Source organism: Stegodyphus dumicola, chromosome 10 (genome assembly GCF_044657685.1).
Source record: "Stegodyphus dumicola isolate Sdum_Otavi_A_Nest chromosome 10, ASM4465768v1".
NCBI classification, from domain to species: domain Eukaryota; kingdom Metazoa; phylum Arthropoda; class Arachnida; order Araneae; family Eresidae; genus Stegodyphus; species Stegodyphus dumicola.
This window is the reverse complement of record NC_140777.1, coordinates 158,008,424-158,029,221: the sequence shown is the minus strand read 5'-3', so window position 1 is coordinate 158,029,221 and position 20,798 is coordinate 158,008,424. Positions and strand designations below refer to the sequence as shown.

Sequence of the window (20,798 nt, the reverse complement as noted above, 5' to 3'; positions counted from 1 at the left end):
AACTATGCAAGTATCTATCAATCAACACACTGTCATTAAAGTGACATACAAGAATCTTAGTTAGTCAAGAGAAGAGTCTCTTCTATAGCACACGTTCTTTCTTTTACTATTACGTATAATTTCATTTCGTAGATTTCTTTGACTTTTTCAGAAAAAAAAAAAAAAAAAAATGCTGCTAGTCTGGGCATCCTCATATTAGATCATTATTGATATTGGATTCTATATTATTTAAACAATCGCTATTTTAGCTCTCCCCCTCAAAATAGAAAAATAATGTATAATTAAAATGCATTAAAAAGACCACAAATGTCAAATGTAATAGAATTATATTTTCTTAAAAAATAGCATTTCATTTCTTTATTTTTTTTAACTCAAAATCTATTATTTTTTAAAATAGTTCATTTCTAAAAGTTTTAGGCAAGCGGCTTATATAGTTGCTCCTTTTAAACTCACTAACAGTTAACACACAGTTGGAAATTTTTAAAAAATTTTGTCCAGTGGTTTTCAAAGAAATTGTGCATGCAACTGGGAAATTTATAAGAATTTCTTAACTTATAGCATACCTGCCAACCTCTAAAGATAAAAATTCAGAAGATTTCTCCAAAATTCAGAAGAACACAAAGAATTAATATCATGCTTTGATATTAAAAATATATATATATATATATACACAAATAGAAAAAAGAAAATTGTACTTACATTAGTAAATCTCAATTAAGTAGTAACTAAAACATTTATTAGGAAACATAAAACAAGAACTTAATGTTACACAAAAAAATTATTGCAATGAATTTAGAGTGCATTTTTTGGCTTTAGTCAAAAATTCTTTGGAAAATTTCCTGTCATAACAATTAGTTTCCTCATAACATTTAGCAATTAAAATGTTTTCTAGAGTTTTTGGTGAAATTGAAGAACGAAACATAGTTTTGTTTTTCTTCACAACACCGAAGACTCTCTCACACTCAGCATTACTGTGTGGCACATAAAACTCTTGCTAGTCTATCATATTTTGGTGTTCCATCAGCTCTTTTTATTCTTTTTAAGGTACCAACGAGGACATCAAGTCTATCTTCTCCAGAACTGGCAAAGTCTTCAAACTGTGCAGCAGAAAATGGGTTCGTAGTTCATCTAAAGCATCATTATGGCATTCATTTTCTTTAATTGTGAACAAAAATGGAAATTTATCAATAAAAAAACGAATCTTTTCAAAAGATGAATTTTCAATTTGTTTCAAATTTGCCACTTCAGCATTTAAAAGAACTTCATTTTGCAAAGGAAACTTCCTTACAATGTAATCACAGGCTGAGGAAAAATACTAACACATTGAAAAAATTCTTTTTTCTCATGATCTTTCAAAGAATTTACAAGTTCCCTGGTTTGATTTCCAATTATAAGATCATTGTCATCCTTTTGATTTGCCAAACTATTATAGGCAACACGAATCAACACACTGTTTTTCACAACGGACGGTTTTACAAACTTAGTATGAAGTTCTTTCAAAAGATCATTAAGAATTTGGATAAACAGGGGAGATTTTGGCGAAGCTGATTGTAGAAAGGTATTTACATTTTCAAAAATCTTAATGGTACTTAACACAAAACTACAATATGCTTTGTTCAAATCCGAAGAAAGAAGATAGAAAATCCTTTCCTCCTGGCTAATAGAAGACTGTATTTTTGAAAAAAATAATCTGGCGCCCACAAAGAAAAGAGTGGGAGAAACAAGTTCAGCGCATTGGATTGGCTGGTTAAGCGGCAAGTTGGGAGAAACCGCAGGTTACTGGATTCGAAAAAGTCGGTAGTTGGCGGTAAAACACGATGCAATTGGCAAAAATCGCTGAATTGGCGAAAAATTCTAAAATTTCGACAAAAATCACTAAAAACACTTGAAAATGGAAAAAAATCGTAAAAAATGGATTACGATCGTAAAATCGTAAAAACAAATGCATTTTCGTAAAAATTACGAAAAATTCGTAAAAGTTGGCAGGTATATTATAGATATAATTACCACAAAATCCTGTAAATGTATACAGCATTTTCTTATTACAAGAATATAAATATTTGCTTGTGAATTAAAGTTTGTAAGTATGCATAATTACATATTTGAACAATACTGCATACATAATTATCATAAATTCAGAAGCATAATAATTGACCATTTTATATAGATACAGTGTTTATACTAGAAATTAAAATTTCTTGAAATTATAATCGGCATCAGAGAAATTCAGAGAAGTCATGTACACAAGCAGGAGATTCCATTTTTAGCAATCTTAGTTGGGAAGTCAAGTTACCTTGCAACCTTATTAGCATGTTACTTATGTAATATTAATAAACATATACACAAATTTACATTTTTATGTGTAATTATATATTTGTATAAAATTGTACACAGAAGCATTTTATGTTAAAGTTAAAATGCAAATATAAACTAACTATCCAGCTCTTTAAGGAACAAAAGCTTAGAGCTATTTTTTTTTTCAATAACTTTGGCTCTAAAGCAAATTTTTATACTTATAAGGTATTTCTTCTTCTTAGGATGGCTTTGTGGTGTAGTAGTCAGCACACTCAACGCGGATTCGAGAGGTCCGTGGTTCGAGTTCTAGTGAGGGCATTGTTCATCTTTCATGTCTCTTTGCTTCTAAAAAATTCTAATGATTCTGCAGTGGCACCCAAACTAAAAGGGTAGTGGATGATGATTCTTCACCACCAGGATTTGGCAACTGGGTTATTCCTCCTGCCTTCTTAGTGTAGTGGTCAGTGCATACGGTGCGTATTCTAGAGGTCCGTGGTTTCACTCCTGGTGAGAACATAGCTTATTTTTCATCTTTCCTCAGTGGCATAGCTAGAGAGGGGCAAAGGGGGACATCTGTCCCCGGGCGCAGCATCCAGGGTGCCAAATTAATGGTAAAAAATTTTAGAATGAAACATTTTTCACTCTTGGTACACAGAAAGGGGCACAAGATCTTCAGTTGTCCCCGGGCGCTGAAAACCCTAGCTATGCCTTTGTCTTTCCTGCTTTGAAATAACCTAATGTCTCTACAGTGGCATCCAAACTAAAAGGTGGTGAATAATGATTCTTTGCCACCAGGATTTGACATAACAGTTAGGCCATGATTCTACACCACCAGGATTTGGCATTACTTGGTTCCCCTCAAACCCCAGTTGCCCTTTAAAAGGGGGAGTATATAAGGTATTTATCCCACCTTCTTACATGGCTTCATGGTGTAGTAGTCAGCAAGCTCAATGCGCATTCGAGAGGTGTGTGGCTCAAGTCCCGACGAGGGCGTTGCTCATTTTTCATCTCTTCTGCTTTAAAAAAAAAAAAAAAAAAAGTCTCTACATACTGAGCTTGTTTTACAAATGTTGTAGTATTTTCCTTATTTTGCATAACAAAATTATTTTAAGTTTGATTTCCTGTTCTAAACTTCTCAACTTCCCCTCACATTCTCTCGCCAGGATGTAAATTTAAAATTAAATGAAGTGCTATTTAAATGTGTGAATATCTCAGTTTATTCAGAGTGTGTTTCAAAGCACACATTTCGTTGTTACTTCGCGGTCATGCTAGTAAGCCTCTTTGCCTAATCAGATTAGTATCATGCCAGTTAGATTTCAGTGAGTCCACCTCTTAGGTATAAACTTAAGTGTGCTCTTGCATTATTTACTTTAAATTTGACTTGTATTATATTCTATGTTTTAGTTCCCATCGCAAGTGGATGGTGTTTTTGTAATGCACGAAGTCCGCGCCTTTCTGTTAAATTAGTTCGAATTAATGAAGGGTTATTTTTCACCCTTCTGCCGTGCTGGTAATTTATTCACGCCTGTGCGAGAATTTGCCAGGTACATTGTAGGATCTAATTTAGTTTATGTGGTATAATAAAAATAGGTCTTACAACGTTTTGCTGTAAAAACCAAATTTTAGTACAAAAGCACAAAATTTCAATTTTATGGTCTATTTGAAGGCCCTGACCCCTTAAATCTGTCTAGTAAACATTTGTAATTTCCTTTCACACTTTACCTAAGTTTTAGAGACTGACAACAAAATACTTGCATGTTTAAAATAATTACAGGATCTTTTTTTTTCGGGGAGGGGGAGCGGAGTCACTGAAATGACAATTTATTCATTTATTTATTGTTTGCTTGTTTGTGTTTTAAAAAAATAATAGTATAGTTATTCCAGGTGTAATGATAAAATATATTCACACTATTCAATACAAAAAATAGTTCTAATATAATAAAATGTACAAAATGTACATACTTTTTATCAGGCACATAGAAAGGTGTGATCACAAGGACACCACTTTGTGAACGAGAAGAAAAAATGCCTCCACTTTTACCATCAGCAGTAGCGATTAATTGCCTTGGCCCCAAATATAGTTCTTTAGAATGATCAAACTCTCCACGAACGTGAACTCGCCGATATTCCATTTCAGATAACTTTTCCATTCTGCAATAATTAAAAGAAAACTAAAAAAAATGATAAATTTAGAGAAATGACATTACATCCATACTAATTCAGTTTAAAAATTAATGCAACTTGTAAGCTTACTCATCAGGTAAATCAACAGGTTCTATTTCTCTCCGCTTTTTTACACTTTCTATAAGATTCAATTTCCAAGTACGTCTCTTAACTTGCCACGTGCCAAGACAAAAAGTTGCAACAGGAACAGACTAGGAATATAAAAGTTTTAAAATTTTAATAGGCTTACCTTAATATAGTATGCATCAGGTTAAAAAATTACTGAACAAAAACAGAAAAAAAAAATATCATAATACAGTCAAATACCAAAAATCCGCCGACCTGAAATCTGCCGACTCCTGAAATCAGCGCTGCCTCTCAAAATATAAACATTCAGTTTATAGCTGCTGGACACTGAGTACGAAATATCGAAGAAAAAATACTTACCGATTAATGATGTCATAATTACCGAATAATAATGAGTCATAACAGAAATACCAAATTACTGACATCATGATAAAAGTTTTTCCCCCTCTAATCTGCATCGAGGTAAGAAAGCAAATGACTCGCTCAACTCTTCTTTCAAGTTCCCGATTTCCATTGTTGTATTTTCTGAGCTTTGTTATTACATGAGATTATTTAGTGCTGCCTTTTTTTTATCCGGATAGTTTGTGGATAAATTAAGAATATTTAAAATTTCAGCCTTTTTTAAAACAATTACAGATAAGAAACGCACTCATGATTTTACTGCTTGCAACGTTGAAAAACTTAAACATGTTACATTGACAGTAATGCAAAAAGTGCACATTCTGCAAAAGATGGAGACAGGTGCTACTCCTCGGTTTATAGCAGAATCGTATGGAATTGCGATATGATTGTGTATGATATACGGTAAAATAAAGAAAAGCTGCTGAAATTTTACAGCAACATTGATTCACACCGGAATCCAAAACCGGAAATCTTTGTACGAGAGGAAATCGGCAAACCTCGATGCTGTGTATATATAATAGAATGAATAATATAATCAATTTATATATGTAATAATAATTTAATGCATATAATTAATTATTGTATTAATGTATATAATAGTTTAATTAAATGTATCTAAATCCTAAAATCCGCGCAACCTCTGGTTCCAAGCTTTGCGGATTTCTTGACTTCTACTGTACTATATATTTATACTGATCTCGATAACACCGAACATTATTAATCAGCAAACAAAACTTATGAAAATTTATTGAAAAAATATAGGCTAGATTTAGATTATTTAGAAAGCTACAAATGCTTTTCCTAATTAAAAAAAAAAAAAAAAAAAAAAACAATTGCCATTATTCTTTGCTATAAAAACAACTTGATTAATTTTATATTTTTATTACAATATTCAGGAAAAACTAATAAATTTCAAATTTAAAGAAAGAAGACAGATCCTCAGACATTTGATTAATTAGATTAAAAAAGATCTGATGTGGACACCACGACTTCCTTATACAGTCAAAAGTCGTTAATCCGGACTCGTCGGGACTTCGGCGTTTCTGGATTATCTATTTTTCCGGATTATAGATCATCAGTTTAAATCTGGTAAGAGGACATGCAGAAATTACAAAATTAAAAATATGAAACCGGTAATTTATGAAATAAAGAACAATTATGATCTAAAGGGTATCAAAATTTACAAAAATAATAATAATAATAATAATATTTATTTGTTTACTTTATTAAACATTTCTTTCAATGTAAGTTGCTTCATTTCATGTGATAATACTTTCTCTTTAATTCTATTAAACAGACATAATTTCGTGTTTCGTTACAAAGTTCCGCTGTTCAAGTCCTATAATTGCTCTATAATTGCTGTGTTGAGAATACCGACTAATTTGTCAATCGAAATGTTTTCGTTTTCAATAACCTCTGGGTCACTTTCTTCACTATCGGAAACGAATTATAATGACGAGGAACTTGATTTAAATCATATCAAAGACGGAGTACATCGAGATGAAATACTACACTTAGTAAGGAATTATAAGCCAAATAAAATAAAAACATCTGCCCTGAAGATAAGGATAGTGCTGACAGATCAACTACCAATCCACGGAGTGAAATTGATAAACAGATTTCGCATTTCAAAACATACTTTCGCTTTGTAGATACAAATTACATATTAGTAAATATATATCGGAAATTCTATTTGACATAATCGAAAGTTCAAGCTTACTTTTATGAAATTGCTCTAACAGTCTGCAAAAAATAATAAGCCGGATCCAATTCGTAGATTAAGGAACAACGCATTCTGCAACATTAACTGAATTAGATAATTTTAGCTTACCTCCGTTCCACATTACACGCGCATGCGCACAAACATATTCGCAGCCGTAAAGTTCTTACGTGCACTCGTAAACGCCTGTGCGCATGCGTGAACGCAACGCATGCGCAGAAAGTTTGTAGCTTTGAGGTCCGAATTAACGACTTTTGACTGTACGACTAATTAAATTATACACATTTTTGCTGCATTTCATTTAAACTCATATCTTTGAATTTTATTAGAAATATATTTCTCATTCAATTGATTCAATTCTCACTATGCGACAGAGCAAAAATACATAAAAACTCAAAATGTCTTCATTAAAAATTATAAAATAACGAAAAACCTAAAACACCAAATACAGTTAAAAACAGTTCAAAAAAACAATTACAGTCAAAAGTCGTTAATCCGGACTTGTCGGGACTTCGGCGATTCCGGATTATCGATTTTTCCGGATTATAAGATCATCAGTTTAAATCTCATAAGATGGCATGCAGAAATTCTAAAATTAAAAATATGAAACCGTAACTTATGAAATAAAGAACAATTATGATCTAAAGGGTATCAAAATTTACAAAAAAAAAAAAAGCTTAATATTTATTTGTTTACTTTATTAAACATTTCTTTCAATGAAAGTTATTTAAGTTGCTTCGTTTTATGTGATAATACTTTCTCTTTAATTCTATAAACAGACATAATTTCTTGTTCAGTTACAAAGTTCTGCTATTCAAATCCCGTTAATTGCTGTGCCGAGAATACCGACTAACTTGTCAATCGAAATTTTTTCGTTTTCATTAACCTCTCTGTCACATTCTTCGTGTCTTTATCCATTTTTTGCAGCAATTCCACTTTTTGTTTGATGGAAATCGAAACATACTTTCATTTTGTACGATCCTTTGGGAGCTCCAGAATTGGAAATTCTATTTGACATAATCGAAAGTTCAAGTTTAGTTTTATAATATTGCTCTTACAGTCTGCAAAAAATAATAAACTGGATACAATTCGAAGATTAAGGAACAACGCTATAATCAACATTAACTGAAATAGATAATTTTAGCTTATACTGTCCGTTATACATAAAACGCGCACGCGAAAACGTATTCTGCGCTTGCGCACAAGCATATGCGCAGTCGTAAAAGGTCTTACGCGCACGCGTAAACGCCTATGCGCATGTGTCAACGCGGCGCATGCGCAGAAAGTTTTTAGCTTTGAGGTCCGGATTATAGATCTTTCCGGATTATGGGTGTCTGAATTAACGACTTTTGACTGTATTACAATTAAAATTAGAGTTTCGAAGCAAAAACAAGCAATTTGGCCAGTGCACAGGAAGACAGATTTTTTAATGCATTAAATTGAAAGTTCAATTGAAAAACTGACTTACTGTGCACAAACGGAATTTATAATTCTCTTAAACAACTTTTAAGTTGTTAATAATTCTACAACTGCTGCATGCAGATTTATTAAAGGTGAAGGCATAAAAACCTACACTGACGCTTGAGAACAATATAGTTCAATCACTTTTAAAGCAAAAAATGCATAATTTACCAACATATAACAATAAAAAAACGCTGAGCTCATCAAGCCAAGTAAAACAGAGGGAATATGTATATACAGTACAAAGTCCGTAATCTGGACGTCCATTATCCAGAATGATCTATAAACCGGACCTCAAAGCCACAAACTTACGCATGCACGTAAAGCCAGTAAAGCATTTACACACAGAGTGACAGAGAAATGAAACGTTATTGAAAATGAAAAAATTTCGATTGACAAGTTAGTCGGTATTCGCGACACAGCAATTACAGGATTTGAACAGTGGAACTTTGTAACTGAACAAGAAATTATGTCTGTTTATAGAAGAGATTGTTAAAGGGAAAGTATTAGGACAAAAAACAAAGCAACTTAAACGTACAACTTTTCAGCGTATGTATGAAAAGACGCCACAAAAAAGGTCTCTTCTGAATCCCTTTTAAATTGATTTAACAATTCATTTTGGAAAAAAAAAAAAAAAAAAAAGTCTTTTATTCTGTCCAGACACACATATGCCACGCAAAAATATCATTCAAATGGATTTGAGAGTGTTCTAAATGGATATTTTTGTCAAAATGCGATACCCGAAACTTTTTGCAATTACAATATTTCCTTTGCTTCATACACGGAAGTAATAGTTACTTTACTGTATTACATTGCCTTTATTGTATTCTGTTTCAAACCACACTATTTTTCATTTTGATATTTTTTTAAATTAAAGTGATAATGAATTGTGTATGAAAATGTATTATTCCAACCGAGAATTTTTCATTGAAACCCGAGGAAAGAAAAGAACACTGAATTATTAAATATCATCCTTAATCAATCAAATTTTTTATTTATTTTAAGAATAAACAAATATATATGCATTCTTAAACAAATTAACTAGTTAATACATATTATTAATGTCACAAAACATTTGCTAGATTTGTGTTCATGGAACTCTCTGAAACATTTGTATCTCATTATTCTTTGCTACAATTACAACATACTTTTCAAATAAGAAATCATCAAATTAGGAATAAAAGTATTTTTTTAACATAGTGAAAAGGGATGTGATCTTATCAAATATAGACAAAAATATGTAAAAACTCTCAAAACAAAAAGTAATTATCTTTCTTTAGCCTCACTAGAAATCACTGATTACACAGATATATTTTTAATACCTTTCTGATTAGAATTAAGGGACCTAAAATTGCAGCTATAATCTTTGCTTTTACATAATATGGCATAAGAAAACTGCCATTCATGGACCAAAAAAATTAATGTCCCTTTTATTGCCGATTTTTTTTAACCGTAAAACATATACATATATTACATGCTAAGTTATCATTTTTTTAATCCATTCCTTAATCCAGCCCATTAATTCTTCTGTAATGACACTTTCATCTCTTTCCTACCTGATTTGTAATAAAAATATATGCAAAGCTATAAATTTATAAAACGCAGGGCTGTCATGACAGCGTCTCAGGCTTTATTAAAGTAAAAAAATAGAAATTAATTACATAAACTACTATTTTAAATTATAATTTAAAAAAAAAAATTCTACCAGGGACGGTTTTTTTTCCCTCTTTGTAGAATCCTGGAAAATAATAGGAGCACCACAAAAAACTGCCATACAAGCATCACCACAACCTGCCACAGCTCTACCTGTATAGTGCACTAACAATACCTATTTGGTCCACAGTATTTGCCCACTCTTTACGTAGAGAAAGGTTTTACAGGAGTATCTGTTCATAATTTAAAAATTAGGATAAGCAAAATTCCACTCATCTACATTTAATTTGTATTTTTTGGAACATTTCTGAAGCCAAGAAACAGTGAAAGAGATATAAAAGTTAAAGAAAGTGACTTCTTTGGCTGATTTATGACTAAATGGCATGATATTTAACAAACAGATTATGTTAAAGTCACAAAAATGAGTTTAAATAAGTCACAAACTAAAGGTAAAAATTTAATTGTTTCTTACTAATAGAAAAAATCCTCCAGGACCAATATTTTTAATAAAATGTGACTTAGAAGAAGTATTCCTTGAAGATATGCTGAGAATGCTTTTTAGCCTTATACCCATATATCTGTAAGCCATGTTGCTATAATTAATAAAATAGATATTACATATACATTTACGCATATCAAAATAAAATTTATTACATACAACTACATAAATCAAACCTTCTGTACATCAGCATAATTTTTTAACAGTATGGAAAGATTTACCAAATAAAATAAATTTAAATAAATGAAAAAGTATGTTATGTATTATAAAAATTTATTTTTTAATATGGTAAATAAAAATTGTAAAATGTCTCATGATAAAAAACAATGTTAATCAAATACAAAAAAGCATATAAAATATTGTAATTCAGTAATTTTTATCTAAATTTTTTTATGTTTATATTTATCGCTTATTTATGGGAGACAAAACAGTAAACGTGTTAATTTGAACAATACACAGAAAGCTTGCTCTGCTTTTCATACTTTTCCTGGAAACAGTTTAAAACTATATCAATCATTAGTCTAACATGCATGTTTATTTTAAGAATTAATTTTATAACTTGCTACTTCAATATTTCAGTATGAAATAATTCTGAAACAATTATAATTTCAATTTGCTTCTAAAAAAAATTCCCCTTCAGAAAATTTGTCACAGTTAAAACAGGGTGAACAGAATAATTCTTGTCTCTTTAATAGTTTATATTTCATTGAAGCTTAGTCTGTGTACAATGTCAAACGTTATCAATAATTATGACTAACTTCTGGGTTAAAAGCAATAAAATATTTCCTTCCATACAGTTCTTGCATTCTTTGCCATTTGTTCTTTCTCTTATTCATGCTATTGTAATTTTAGTAACATAAAATGAAACTAAATGTTGGAATCTTAATTGACTCCTATGCTACCATTACAGCATTTTCCTCTAGGTGCTTTAGTGGTAAAAAAATCTGTTTATATCTGCCTGATTGATCTTGATTTCTTCCAGAAAGTAGACAAAATATTTCTTTACAGTGGATCCCCAGGGGAGTAGAGCACCTGTGTATGTTGTTAAAACTGGTTTTACAAATTTGTCTTGCCTTTACGGACATAAACAGGGCTTAGCGGAACATCTAATGTCAAAACCCCAAATAAAAATCCAAACTGTTCATTCTAAGATTCTGGCACATGCTCCAGACCTGACATAAATCAGTCATCGCGCATAACCACTTTAGCAAGACTTTTATTAATCCATTTAGATTTTCAAATGTTTGTTTAACCTAGTTTTCTCTTTGATACCAACTAGAAGAGCCATTGACTTTACAACAGATCAATATTTATTGTAATCTTTCTGTAGAAGTAGAGAAATATTAAACAAAATATATTTTACTTTAACATCAAAACAGAAATTATATCACAATATGATTACAAGAAAAGTCAGTTTTCTTTATAAAATTCCAATTCATATGTATGATAAATTTAATAAATCTTAACAGTCATTGCCTAAACGAATTACCCCTACACAGGTCCTCCAGATCTCTGATTCTGCTAATCATGGAATGTTGGTCTGTATCATTATTCTTAATGGACTGCACATGAAAATCAAATTCTCCAGTACAGCACTACTGGACTCGCATGGATAGGTAATTTCTTAATACAGAATGTCTTACAGCACATAAGAAAATACCCATCATTAGTTAGAACTTATAGTAGTAAAATCTGATTGGAAATTAAGCAGAGTAGAAGTCTTGAGATACTTTATTGAAGACTCTTAACTCCCCATACCTACCTAAAGCTGTAAATACAGTTAATTTTTATCTCAAAACTAGCCATGACTATTTGCAAAAGTATATAGATTTGGTACACTCATCAACTTGCTCACAGAAGAAAATTCTCATATTAAATAACATGGACGAATCCTTCTGGGCCTTTGCCAAAAGACTAAAACAGAAACCTACTTTGAACAGGCTAATTTACACTAGAAATAAGACTGCGATTACTAATAAGGATAAAGCAGTAGTACTTGCAGACCATCTAAAAAACTGCTAAAATAGGACTGAATTCATGTCGCCCAAGGAAATCCTCAGCATTATTAAGAAGCTGAAAAACAGAAAAGCTACAGGGCATGATGACATTAGTAACCTGGCTATAAAAGATATTCCCTATGAATACTATTACAAAATATGTCAGTATCATGAATGCTTGTTTAGAGATCGAGTTGAAAGAGAGCTAATGTAATACTTATTCCCAAACCAGGAAAGGACCTCATGAAACCAGACTACAGGCCCATCAGCCATCTCTCTGGCTTGGGCAAAATTTTTGAAAAGATCATCATGGCTAGAATACAGCCTTTCTTTGACAAGCTGCCTATTGAACAGTTTGGTTTCCGCAAGAATCTGTCCACAACAAAGCAGCTTGTTAACTTATTTGGATTTATTGGCGGTGCTTTCCACAATAAGTTAAATGTCGCCTTACTCATGTTGGACGTGGCAAAAGTCTTCGACTGCATCTGGCATGAGGAGCTGATTTTCAAGTTAATAAAACTTAACTTCACCAATGAACTCGTTCTTCTTGTGCACTCTTTTATCTCTGACAGAGTTTTCTATGTTACTAGTGGCAATGACACTTCGGACGAAAGACTGTTGCATGCAGGAGTTCCTCAGGGTTCAACTTTAGGTCCTATTCTCTATCTATGCTATGCTACGGATCTCCCCAAAGATGAAATGGACCAAAATTATTTTCTCAGCTGCTACGCCAATGATATGACAGTCGAGTAATGCAAGTCAAATCGAGTAATGCAAATCATGCAGTCTATAAGTTGCAGAAATACATGCCTACATTCGAAGACTGGTGCTCTTATTGGCATATTGACATTAATACTCAGAAGTCGCAACTTTTGGTTCTGTGTAAAACTTGTAGAAATGCTCCAATTAAGAGAAAATTATTCCTCTTCAATGAAGTCCCTCTGACCTAAGCTACCTAGCTAGGTGTAGTCTACAATAATAAGTTAACATGGTCAGAACACATTAATAATGCTAGAAGAAAGGCTTTGGTTGCTATTAACTGTCTGAGATCACTCTTAGGAAACTTCTCGAAGCTCAGCTTACATAAAAAGCTTGGCATTTATGCGGCCATGATTAGGCCAATTTTCTCATACGCCTTACCCGTCTGGGCAACTGTCTCTCAAAAAGACATTGCGAAATTACAAATTGTTCAAAATAAATATCTCAGGCTCATTACTGATGCCCACTTCTTTGTCAGCAACGACACGCTTCACAAGGATCTTAAAGTGGAAAGAGTGGAGGAGTTCTTAAATCGCACGAATGAAAAATTCTTCAGTAAAGCCCTTGACTGTAATCATCTTTCTAAGCTCCAAGTGCTTAATTATCAAGTGCTTCAAGAAGACAAAAGATATCGTCCTTTTGTGGCTCATCTCACCCGAGACTCTAACTTCCCTACATGACACACCTACATCTTTGACTTGCTGTACGTTACAATTACCTCCTTCTCATTCAAATGTACTCATTTTACTTTCAGAGGTATTCTCTCACTAGTTTGTCTTGTTTATCTCTATAATGACGTGTTTCTTTGTTATTGATCTTGTGTGCTACTGATATGTTTCGCTCTGTCCTGTTATGCCTTTCTGTTGGTCTCGTGTCTCCTTGCAAGTCTTAAGTCACCTCCTGCTATTTCATTAGCCTGGATCTCATCTGCTATGACCTTGCTACAGTATGTGGCTCCATCTGACTATGCCGGAAATGTCGTGTTCCGCGCGACAACTGTCAAACTTAACATGCTCACTATGTGGTCTCACTGACATAGCTAGCTCACTATGTGGTCTAACTGACGTGGCTAGAGATAGATCATCTATCCAGGTGCTCTGATCTAAATGATGATGCAAACAGCAGTTCTGCATACATTAACATTTTAATTATTTCAAGATTTTACAAGACTGCCTGACAGAGATTAATGGCTGAAAAGGTCTGGCATAGGACAAAAAAAATATTATGCAATGGAAAAAATATATTTTAATCTTAAGAAACCTGAAGAAAAAGTATATGATATGAAAGGAAAAATACTGTGATGAAGCTTAGCTGCCAGATTAGCACAGTGACAAACACCCTTCGTTCTCTTCATTGAACTCATTAATTGCATTTAATAAACTATGTTAATTCAATGAAAGAACTAAATGAAATTATATTACGGACGGCCATACCAAACACATAATATTTTTGCAAAATGCCCATCTGCGGTAAGGCAGATTCCCCGCAAAACAGGTTTACGGTTGCCAGATTCGACATGAAATCGCCATATGACGACAAAATTGGTAATCTATCATAAATGGAGTGAGAACATTCTATAACGAAATCTTACCAGTTTTCCCCAAAAGGTTCTCAAAGGCAGGTCAAAAGCTATATAAAGCCTGCCTGTATGCGGAGTAGCAGTTTATCATGAGTGTATCTTGAGAGTATCTAGAGTATGGTGAGTCAGAGTGTGAGTTCAGAGATCAGCTAGACAGCGGTCTACTGAGTCAGAAGCTGTATTTTAGTGCTTCGCCGTGAAGCTGTCTTCACTGTTATAGCTTAAAGGCTATGTTGCTGATTGTTTAAGCATGTTTATTGGAGTTTTTCAACAGCTGTAAACATGTTTTTGGAACTCTTTTGAGTAATACTAATGAATAAATTTTGTTTTTGATACTTCAAGTGTTGTCATCAATCACTACAAATCCACGAACCCGTAGAATGCAACAATATAAAAAAACACAATAAATGTAATACTGTCTCCTAAAATAAGAGTGTGGCTTTTAGTGTGTTGAGATGAGAATTTTTTAACTGCTTGATTTTCACCCAACATTATTAATCAAGCAGTTAAAAAATTCTCATCTCAACACACTAAAAGCCACACTCTTATTTTAGATTATAAAAATTCTGTTGTCATTCCCTTCTTTCCATCAATTAGCTATAAAGTTGCACATATTTTGCAGAAATTTAACTTTCGGGTTGTTTATTCTCCTATCAATAAAATTCCAACTTCTATACTCAAGGACCCCATTCTGGATATGAATTCCTGGGGTATTTATAGGATTCCTTGCCAGTGTGGTTTAATTTACATTGGCCAAACTAAGAGAGCCTTAAAATTTCGCGTCAAAGAACATGAGGCATATGTTAGAAAAAAGGAAACACAGAAGTCTTCTGTTGCTCAACATTGTTGGTCCGAAAATCACACTTTCAATTTTTCTGCTGCCAAAATTATTCAAAAAACATCTTCCATTGGAGAACTGGATTTCCTAGAGGCATTTCACATTCAAAAAAATCTTTCTGTTCTAGTTAACGATCCTAATTCCTATCCAAATTTGCCTTCGGCTTTTAGAGAAATTATGTTTTAGTTCTGGTTTCGCCAACAGATGGCGCCACTTGCTTATTCTTGTCCGGGGTTTCTTATCTTATCTAATCATTATTTCCTATCTTGTTCATTTGCGGTTTTGCAGCTGAAGATGATGGTTCGGTAAAACCATCGAAACTAGTCCTGTGAAAATTTTGTAGGTATAACGCTGATTTTTGTTGTTTGACTTCTGAATTAGTATTGCTTGTCTTTGTTTATCCAAACTGGATGTAAAGAATTTTTCTTACTTTTTTATTAAAAAGTTGACTTTCCAACTGAAAGATTTTTTATTGAAATATCTGTGTTAAATTGAATGTCCACATGCTTTATAAAAAATAGCAAAAAAAAATTTTTTTTCTTGATTTCTAATATTATGATAACTTTTGGCCCATGAGTTAGTATACACGAGATTTTTTTCGAAACATCCTCCACAGAAAAAACTGGACCACACAAGTCTATAAAAACCTGGATACATAAAAGTAACAATTTTGACTACTGTTGTCTTATGCTCATAAATTATTAACCTCCATGATTTTTTACAACTATAATTTCTGAATCATGGAATAGTTTACTAAGGAAAGAGTTAAAAGAAGTTTGATTAATATTTTCTAATGTATACTTCCAATACAATACATGCTCCTTTTTTTCGGTGGGGAAGGACAGAAACTCCTAAGACACTCAGTTTACTATAAATTCTGTACGACGATGAGCCGAGCCGTAAACATGATTTTTAGTGCATGTAAATTCAAGTTAGCAGACAAAACAATACATTAAGCATATGGTAGTAAAAATTCACAGATAATAAGCATGTAGATATAAAACTAACCGGTTAAACGTGATAAACGAAAATAAATTTGTATTAAATTCAAGTTAGCACAGAAAAGAATATATTATTAAGCATAGGACAATATATAAGCATTTATAACGGAAATAAAAGTTCATTTAAAAAATATAAATTACTATTAATATACTGAAATTATCTGGTTAAACATGATATACGATAAAAATTTGTCTTAAATTCCAGTTAACACAGAAAATGATATATTCCTTACACCAGCAGTGGTTTGCTAATTTTGATGACCATGGTCATGCATCAAACTGTTCTGTCATCTTAGATAATCAATAATATTTTTTTATTTCAATTTAATCATCTACAGTCAAAAGTCGTTAATTCGGACTCGTCGGGACTTCGGCGATTGCGGATTATCGATTTTTCCGGATTATAAATCATCAGTTTAAATCTAATAAGATGGCATGCAGAAATTACAAAATTAAAAATATGAAACCAGTAATTTATGAAATAAAGAACAATTATGATCTCAAGGGTATCAAAATTTACAAAAAAAAAACTTAATATTTATTTGTTTACTTTATTAAACATTTCTTTCAATGTAAGTTGCTTTGTTTCATGTGATAATACTTTCTCTTTAATTCTATTAAACAGACATAATTTCTTGTTTAGTTACAAAGTTCCGCTGTTCAAGTCCTATAATTGCTGTGTTGAGAATACCGACTAATTTGTCAATCGAAATGTTTTCGTTTTCAATAACCTCTGGGTCACTTTCTTCACTATCGGAAGCGAATTATAATGACGAGGAACTTGATTTAAATCATATCAAAGACAGAGTACATCGAGATGAAACATTAACTTAGTAAGGAATTATAAGCCAAATAAAATAAAAACATCTGCCCTGAAGATAAGGATAGTGCTGACAGACCAACTTCCAATCCGTAGCGTGAAATTGATAAACAGATTTTGGATTTCAAAACATACTTTCGCTTTGTAGATACAAATTACATATTAGTAAATATATATCAGAAATTCTATTTGACATAATCGGAAAGTTCAAGCTTACTTTTATGAAATTGCTCTAACAGTCTGCAAAAAATAATAAGCTGGATTCCAATTCGTAGATTAAGGAACAACGCAATCTGCAACATTAACTGAATTAGATAATTTTAGCTTACCTCCGTTTCACATTACACGCGCCTGCGCACAAACATATTCGCAGCCGTAAAGGTCTTACGCGCGCTCGTAAACGCCTGTGCGCAACGCATGCGCAGAAAGTTTGTAGCTTTGAGGTCCGGATTATAGATCATTCCGGATTATGGGTGTCCGAATTAACGACCTTTGACTGTATTTATGTCACACCTGCCATCCTCTGAAAGGTTATTGTTAGAAAAGCATTAACAATATATTATCTTGTAAAAATTTTACACCATAAAAATAGATTTATTATCATAATTTTAGATGACAAGAACCAATAATAAAAATAAAAATATTACTTAATTATTTAAAATGCACATGCACATTTTTGCGGTGTACAAAAACAAATTATTTCAGAGGTTGGAAACCTCATGGTTCTTAGAGCTGTTTAATAATTAAGAACACAACATGAACAGACATGTTACAAATTAGCATTCACCCCGAACTGAGAACCAGCATCTATCTACGAAAATATTTCTATCTATTCGTTGTTAAAATATTCAGAAAAAATAATAATAAATAAGAAAAGAATAATATAAATCTGCAACTGCAAACAACGTCAGTGATAATTCAACAAAATGAAAGCAAGAGGAATGGTTGCAAACTTCGAACAAGCGAATAGGATAAATCCGATGGGTTACCAGGTTTGAACTATTATTGCCAAAGTTGGCGATGTTTACATTTACCGGGTTCTCTGCAGAAGTGCTTCCAAATTTAGTTTTTGTATGAGGATAAAGCATTCACTTTCCCATAGTTTCATAATTAATTATATGAGCGGCAAAAGTTTACAATTGGGAGCCCCTTGTTTATTGGCGATTCTTTTTTGACGCCAAGATCGGCGCCAGGAAGTCACAATTTCAAGATGGCCAAAATAAGAAGTCGAAGAATTGCAGGTACTTTTCCATTTTGCCGGCGCAAATCTCGCCAAGCAGACTTTATTGGCGACAACATACAGCATACACAAATAAAAAATGTTAACGAATGTTAGTTCTAAGAATTTTTTATTTTGAAGGCATAAACATTTTAATATCGTTTAAAATTTTGTAAGAAGTCAATAAATAAAGACAATAATTTGTAAAAAAGACGTTAATTTAAGAATTTACTGTGCTTTCATGGTTCAACATCCTGATTCGCCGGTTCATATCACTTGACCCCAAGTGATCTCATCTCACATAAACTACATTACAAAAATCTAATTCTCTCTAATTATCTACATTAATTTCAAGTTAAATCGTAATTTGGAATATAAGTTTAAATGCAAGAATTATTTCAATTCGTACGAATAGCTTACTCAGAAATTATGTAAAACCGCAGTGCTTTACTTCGCTAGTGCATTGTCATTAGAATGGATGAATTTAACCCTTGACTTTGCCTTTTCTATACTTACGCCTTCGGGTGAGCGGTGTGATTGCATCCTAATCCACTTAATTACTGTGAATGGCCTTAGGGCATAAAATTGAACTATCTGGTAAAAATTCTATGTAATTATATGCCAGTATTGAAAGAAACAATCAATCTGATAATAAATGGCTGCGACTTATTTTGAAAGTGAGGCGTAAAAGGTTACCAGCGAGGATATTTTGTTTGGCATCAATTGTACCATTACTGGCGACTTTTCCGCCTGCGCCGGCAAAACGGAAAAGTACCGAATTGCATAAGATCTGTATCCATGTACACATCAATCTGTTTTTACTTAAAAAAACATTCTAGAGTTGCACAAACTAGGCATTGCGCACTGCCTTAGATATGTCCATTTACACATCAATCTATTTTCATTTAAATAAAATCGGGAAGCTAAAACAAAGTTAAAACTATCGTGGTAACCAGAAATGAGGTTTCATCGCCAAAATTTTTTTTAAAATGTCGCCAATCGAAGGAGAACCCAATTCTACACTAAAGCCATATGAGCAAATTTAATGATAAACGAAATTTGCCGATAATTCATTACAACAAGACTGCTACATAAAATATAGAGCATATGTTTATCTAAAAAAATTACAGTTTAATAACTGTACCGAAATGATCTTTATATTCAAATTATCATTTCGAAAATCTAATCTGATGTAACCTTACTCAAATGTAACTTTTTTCCGTTAGGAAGTAATTTTGAAGCAAATCACTGTTTTCTTGTTTCAATAGATGCAAAAATTTTAATTTTATTTTTAAGTGAAACATATGACTACGAAAATTTAATCTTAATTACAACATGCAAAATCTTTCTTTTAATAAGCTCGTTAAACTACGAAGAATATCATCTCAATATTATATTAACTATTAATTTGGTAAAGCATAATTTCCTTACTGGTGGATATTTAATGATACTTGTATGTACTTAGTATTAGCATCTGTTAAATTTTAAACAATATTGCATTTTTCTTTACATTTCTTCACGATGAAACTAACTCACATCACATTCGTCTGAAAACAAAGTAGACAGATGTCGTGTTTTGCATCCGCTAAGTCTTTCTGCCCCGATGGGCGAAAAATCAAGCTTACGTGTGAAAGAAAGGTATATAGAAAAAGGTACAATTTCGTATTTCAGAGGAGAATAAAAAGGAACTTCGTACATTTTATATGAGTTCGAAAGGCCAGGAAGAAAAGATGGGACAAAATTTAATAAAAATAAATGGCCCAAATGTAATACACGAGGGAAAGGGCCTTATAGAGAGAAAAGGAAAGGAAGTAGAAAATTTCCTACAATAAGATTGTGTCCATGAGGTTAGACAAAAGGGGAGGACGCTGTGTTCATTTGCAAAAATTAACTATGTTAAAATATAAAAAAATAAAAGTTCCTATATGTCAATGTGTATGCCTTTATCTTGAGACATAACTACAAAAGACACATAACATCACAGAGATGTACATACTATGTTTACTAAAGTAACATTAACTATTACCGTTCCCAAAAAATTCATGTATATTTCAGAAAAACAATAACTTATAAAATCATAAATCCCTACACAGTGTGAGAGCATACCAGCAAAAATAAACAAATTAATTATAGAGTTTATTTTACTTAAATGTGGGAAATGTTATGTAATGATATTCCCTAATCCCCTACTGTGTGACGTATGCATTGCGTCAGCATGTGTTTCCCGCCTTCGGGGGAAGACGAGGATTAGCTGGCGAGCGGAGAAGACGTCGCTCGATCGCTCGTATATTATTTCATTAATTGT

At 32.4% G+C, this 20,798-nt stretch overlaps 1 protein-coding gene across 3 annotated transcripts in view; it reads right to left on the bottom strand.

Moving 5' to 3' along the window:
* Surf1 (surfeit locus protein 1) overlaps positions 1-20,083 on the bottom strand; it is a 75,456-nt gene extending 55,373 nt beyond the window's left edge. For all 3 annotated transcript variants that reach the window (XM_085825744.1, XM_085825743.1, XM_085825745.1), the window contains exons 1-4: positions 19,925-20,083; positions 10,254-10,374; positions 4,549-4,670; positions 4,258-4,446 (exon numbers count right to left, since the gene is read on the bottom strand). In XM_085825744.1, the coding sequence (XP_085681870.1) occupies positions 4,258-4,446; positions 4,549-4,670; positions 10,254-10,370 (428 nt within the window). In that variant the 5' untranslated portion in view covers positions 10,371-10,374; positions 19,925-20,083. The remainder of the gene's footprint in view (positions 1-4,257; positions 4,447-4,548; positions 4,671-10,253; positions 10,375-19,924) is intronic.
* Between the last annotated feature and the right edge of the window lie 715 nt (positions 20,084-20,798).